Source organism: Notolepis coatsorum (assembly GCF_963971535.1).
Source record: "Notolepis coatsorum genome assembly, chromosome: 9".
In the NCBI taxonomy this organism is placed as follows: domain Eukaryota; kingdom Metazoa; phylum Chordata; class Actinopteri; order Aulopiformes; family Paralepididae; genus Notolepis; species Notolepis coatsorum.
The window spans coordinates 75,257,552-75,263,551 of record NC_140173.1 but is presented as its reverse complement, the minus strand read 5'-3'; the positions used below and the strand labels follow the sequence as shown (position 1 = coordinate 75,263,551).

Here is a 6,000-nt window from a genome sequence, read left to right as displayed (position 1 = left end):
AATGTGCTATACTACTACTGCTACTACACTATAAAATGTGCTATACTACTACTGCTACTACACTATAAAATGTGCTATACTACTACTGCTACTACACTATAAAATGTGCTATACTACTACTGCTACTACACTATAAAATGTGCTATACTACTACTGCCACTACACTATAACATGTGCTATATTACTACTGCTACTACACTATAAAATGTGCTATATTACTACTGCTACTACACTATAAAATGTGCTATATTACTACTGCTACTACACTATAAAATGTGCTATATTACTACTGCTACTACACTATAAAATGTGCTATACTACTACTGCTACTACACTATAAAATTTGCTATATTACTACTGCTACCACACTATAAAATGTGCTATACTACTACTGCTACTACACTATAAAATGTGCTATACTACTGCTACTACACTATAAAATGTGCTATACTACTACTGCTACTACACTATAAAAATGTGCTATACTACTACTGCTACTACACTATAAAATGTGCTATACTACTACTACACTATAAAATGTGCTATACTACTACTGCTACTACACTATAAAAATGTGCTATACTACTACTGCTACTACACTATAAAATGTGCTATACTACAACTGCTACTACACTATAAAATGTGCTATACTACTACTACACTATAAAATGTGCTATACTACTACATTTACATTTACATTTAGTCATTTAGCTGACGCTTTTATCCAAAGCGACTTACAAGTTCTGTACGACAAGCCATCAGGAAGGGCACAACTCTATCAGCTGAGCAACAATGTTCATCAAAGTGTTGAGTGTTACAGTGTAGGTTAGTTTATTAGGACAAGTGCATGACAGTACGGTTAGTTAGGGTTAGATTCTTTTATCTTTTAATTTTAATTTTGTATTCAGATAATGGTTGAAGAAGTGCATCTTTAGTCGACGGCGAAAGATTGGACGTGTTTCGGCTGTCCTAACTGGGGTGGGTAGTTCATTCCACCATTGTGGGGCAAGGACTGAGAATAGGCGACTTCTCTTTGATGACCCTCCCGGAGCTTGGATAGGAGTAGGTCTGAGGCGGCCAATAGTGTACTACTGCTACTACACTATAAAATGTGCTATACTACTACTGCTACTACACTATAAAATGTGCTATACTACTACTGCTACTACACTATAAAATGTGCTATACTACTACTGTCACTACACTATACAAATGTGCTATACTACTACTGTCACTACACTATACAAATGTGCTTAGCTTCGAGCTTTGAAAGGGGATCTACACCCAATTTCAGAATCCATACATGTTATTCCTCCAGCCTAAGACAGTACACATATTAGTGAAGATTAGCAACTCTCTGGGTGCTAAAACGCTAACTTGTGATGTAATTTAGTATAACCTCTGAAACCGCTCCATAGACAATGCATTGGGAAAGATTTAATAGTTGAGAGTGAGAGCACCCAGGTGAGAGCACCCAGGTGAATGTTCTGAGTTCATAGGTACATTTATTTTCTGTTTCAGAACTGAGACCACTACTATATAAAGCTCATTTGGATATAAAAACGATAACATATTTTCTGTCCACAAATCAGTGTCCATTGTAAATGAAGCAGCTCCAGACTTTATACTTGATGACATCAAAGTTTGACATGTAAGTTTGATTCTTATTTCTCTCGTTCCTGGCTTTGGGAGAGTAGCTCATGTTCACACACATTGATTGAATTGTTCTAATCTTCTAGACCATGGAAATACCATACCTTTAATTGATTTGAATGCATATACCATGCATATACCAGCATATACCAGTTTCGGTCTTCATATTGAATGGCTCTATTCTATAGCTCTTTTCTAGTACCAGTACTACTCAAAGCCACTTACAATGGAATGACTGCACACATCTTTCACTATGGGTGGCCCCCGTGGGAATCAAACCCCTAACCCTGGCTGTGTTAGTGCCATGCTCAGAGTGCCAAACACTCCTACATTGAGATACATTGAACCTTCACATATAGCACAGCTCTCCTGGCGTCGCTAACCTTCTCGTGACATGATTGGATGAGCAGGTAGCTGGGGCCTTGCTCCTGGGGGTGAATGGCGATGGTGTAGGGTGTGGTTTGGAAGCCCCGCCCACACGCCTTCAGGTCCTCATCAGAGTCACGTGACCTGTCAATCTCCTCCACCCTAGCCTCCCACAGCTTGATCTGACCCAGTGGGAACTAGGGGCGGGCAAACACACACATGCACGCACGCACGCACGCACGCACGCACGCACGCACACACACACACACACACACACACACACACACACACACACACACACACACACACACACACACACACACACACACACACACACACACACACACACACACACACACACACACACACACACACACACACACACACACAGAGATCTTTTGAGAATACTATCAATATCTGTATATTAAATAGTGTTTCTTTATCAGATAGATCTTCAAAGGAACGCAAAGTAAAACTGTGCACAATCTACGCCTACGTTTTAGGAAACTATTTTCAAAAGAACACAAGTTATCCCATGGGCCGCCTGCAGCCAGCCAACAGCTGGGGAACCACTTACAAAAGCCTAATTGGTTTCTCTGCGCCCTGTGTACACTATTAGAAAATGCTGCACCACTTAAAGGAGACGCTTCTCCTTTTTAGGAGTTGACTGAGACAGGATAAGAGCTGAAAATGACGTGTGTACTAAAACGACTGTAATAAAGAACTAACATGCATAAACTTGTAGTCCACTCTTTAAGACTATATCCTGAGTACAGTTTTGGAAATATTGTTGAAAAAGTCTCAACCAATGAAATACTATAGCATACTTAGTTGAGTTGACATGGTTTATTACGTATGTCGTGTGACGCACGCATTCAACTAAACTACATAATAACGGGCGCAAGTCTAGCATAAAAACAGGTCGTTGGCACACGTGCATCAGAGAGGGTTATGTGTGTGGGCGCCAGAGTGGCGCACCATGTAACGCACTGCAGTGCAACGCGCCCGTCCCGGGTTCGACTCCCGGACCCGGCGACCTTTGCTGAATGTCTCCTCCCCATATCTTCTCCCATCCTTCCTCTCTGCCGGGTCTGTCCAATAAAGCAATAAAATGCCAAAAAAATTATCTTAAAAAAAAAAGAGAGGGTTATGTGTGTCAATGTCCGTACCTTGTCCTCTTGGCTGCGGAAGTAGTAGAGTGTTTTGCCAATCAGAGCACACCACACCCGCTTAGAGTAGCCATGCTTCACCTGCCAAAGACACAAAATACATTCAATAAGTGTTCAACATTGACAATCTTGGTACAGTGTGTGTGTGTGTGTGTGGTTGAACAATGTTCTGAATGTTATATGAAATTGCCAACATACTGTGACTTCCTGTAGAGATTGAGTGACATATATATTATAGTGATGCAGTGAGTGTTTTAGCATGAGATGATATAAATACAAAATCAATAATTGTATCAATCACTTCCTTGACAATGTTGCAGAAAATGGTGTGGTTGTACAGTACAACTTTCTGACCACATAGAAAGTGCCCAGAGATGGTGTTTGGCGTCAGACCAGAAGGTATGAATGAATGAATGAATGAATGAATGAATGAATGAATGAATGAATGAATGAATGAATGAACGAATGAATGAATGAATGAATGAATGAATGAATGAATGAATGAATGAATGAAAAGTTTATTTTTGAACATGTAATTCTCCATTTCCTCCAAACAAATCACGGTATCTTAAAAAAGTTAAACAAATTAAAAAACATAAAAAAAGAAAACATAAAAAAAAAAAAAATTAATTATAAACAAAAGGTCAAGAGCAATGTGTTTGGTTAGCAGACATGTCCAAAAAAAGAGTAGAGGGAAGCTAAGCTTATTGATCCCTACCCCCTTACATTTATATTTGTTCTTCCATTAATTTGACTAGATATAACATAATTTAGTATAATACAATATAGAATATACGTTTACTTATATTAAACAATTAAAAAAAATAAAACTTGATTCACTTGACAGCAGTGAATATAGTACAGCACTACATAACACAATATAGCATAACTTTGTTTATCCTCATTACTCATTTCTGTATTTCTCTAATGTGTATCTTTTTTGCTGCTTTTTAAATTGTGCCACATGTTTACTCAGTTTGATGTATTCGATGGAGTAACCTGGTTTATGTGCATCAACATGGCATAAATATATATTTCCTTTTAATTTAAGCTGTACTAGGCAAGCCTAGTGGTGTTATATATTGATCAGTGAGTGTGTGATACGAGGGCAGTGTTTGTGTTATATTGATCAGTGAGTGTGTGATACGAGGGCAGTGTTTGTGTTATATTGATCAGTGAGTGTGTGATACGAGGGCAGTGTTTGTGTTATATTGATCAGTGAGTGTGTGATACGAGGGCAGTGTTTGTGTTATATTGATCAGTGAGTGTGTGATACAAGGGCAGTGTTTGTGTTATATTGATCAGTGAGTGTGTGATACGAGGGCAGTGTTTGTGTTATATTGATCAGTGAGTGTGTGATACGAGGGCAGTGTTTGTGTTATATTGATCAGTGAGTGTGTGATACGAGGGCAGTGTTTGTGTTATATTGATCAGTGAGTGTGTGATACGAGGGCAGTGTTTGTGTTATATTGATCAGTGAGTGTGTGATACGAGGGCAGTGTTTGTGTTATATTGATCAGTGAGTGTGTGATACGAGGGCAGTGTTTGTGTTATATTGATCAGTGAGTGTGTGATACGAGGGCAGTGTTTGTGTTATATTGATCAGTGAGTGTGTGATACGAGGGCAGTGTTTGTGTTATATTGATCAGTGAGTGTGTGATACGAGGGCAGTGTTTGTGTTATATTGATCAGTGAGTGTGTGATACGAGGGCAGTGTTTGCTCTGTGCAGAACCTTGATGAGGAACCCCTTCATGCCTGGGCGGATGTCTGGCTGGGTGAACAGAGGGCTGGCGGCCTTGACCCTCAGCACGCTCTGCAGCACCTTGAGCCACTCCTCCAGCAGGTTGGGAGAGTCTGCCTTCAGGTGGTACACACGCTTCCCCGTCACCATCTGCACACAGCCACACAGAGGGGAGGAAGATTGCTTTTCAGTTAATGGTCAGCGGGGAATAGGCCACCTGACACTAGGGTTGGGCATCGTTTGGATTTGAACGATTCCGGTTCCGATTCCGATTCTCCATTTCGATTCCTGTTCTAAACGAGTCTCGATTCCGATTCTTTGAGGTGCAGGTCACAGCTTATTTCGCAGGAGTTTTTTTGTTTTGTTTGAAAAATCTTAATTTTTTCCCCTACTATTCACATTGTCAGTTGACTTTATACAGTTTAATTTGGTTGCTGTACTGTAACTAGGGTATTATTATTATAATTTTTTTAAGAATCGAAATTAAGAATCCAGAACCGGAAGTTAGGAACCGGTTCCTATTAGAACCGGTTCTCGGTGCCCAACCCTACCTGACACAAGGTGAAAAAATACCTGTATATATTAAAAAACATTATATTGTGCCACATTCTGAAATGGGTTGGGAACCAGTCCCACATGACAACAGTTGTAGTATATTTCTATCTCTATCAACCTGGTCCTCAGGGATGAGAATGGAGTTACTCAATGTGGGCCACTTCCGGACTCTACATTAAATGCTCCCTTTACAAGAAAGGAATAATACCTGGAGTACTTGTTTCCCATCTCCACGAGCGATACTACTGGTGGCGTTGACCTCGATCTGACCCTGAGGTCTCCTGATGACGTCGCTCTGGAAAGAACAATCTCAGGGTGAAAGGGTAGTAGAGACTTACAGGGGATTGGAACATGATTACATATCACTTCCATTTTGTTCAGATGAAAGTGAAAGTGATTCAAAAGTTCAGATTTAATGCGGCAATGAACTATGAGTGGGGCTTTTCAACTGGATTCCTGGAACCTGGGATCAGGATATTTTATAAAGAATCACATACATTTTTATTTCAAGTAAA

At 39.9% G+C, this 6,000-nt stretch overlaps 1 protein-coding gene across 1 annotated transcript in view; it reads right to left on the bottom strand.

Moving 5' to 3' along the window:
- Positions 1-6,000, bottom strand: part of plekhh2 (pleckstrin homology domain containing, family H (with MyTH4 domain) member 2) — a 110,982-nt gene that overhangs the window by 15,922 nt on the left and 89,060 nt on the right. Inside the window, exons 14-17 of the mRNA XM_084321634.1 lie at positions 5,694-5,780; positions 4,922-5,080; positions 3,189-3,269; positions 1,994-2,216 (exon numbers count right to left, since the gene is read on the bottom strand). Coding sequence (XP_084177760.1) covers positions 1,994-2,216; positions 3,189-3,269; positions 4,922-5,080; positions 5,694-5,780 — 550 coding nt within the window. The remainder of the gene's footprint in view (positions 1-1,993; positions 2,217-3,188; positions 3,270-4,921; positions 5,081-5,693; positions 5,781-6,000) is intronic.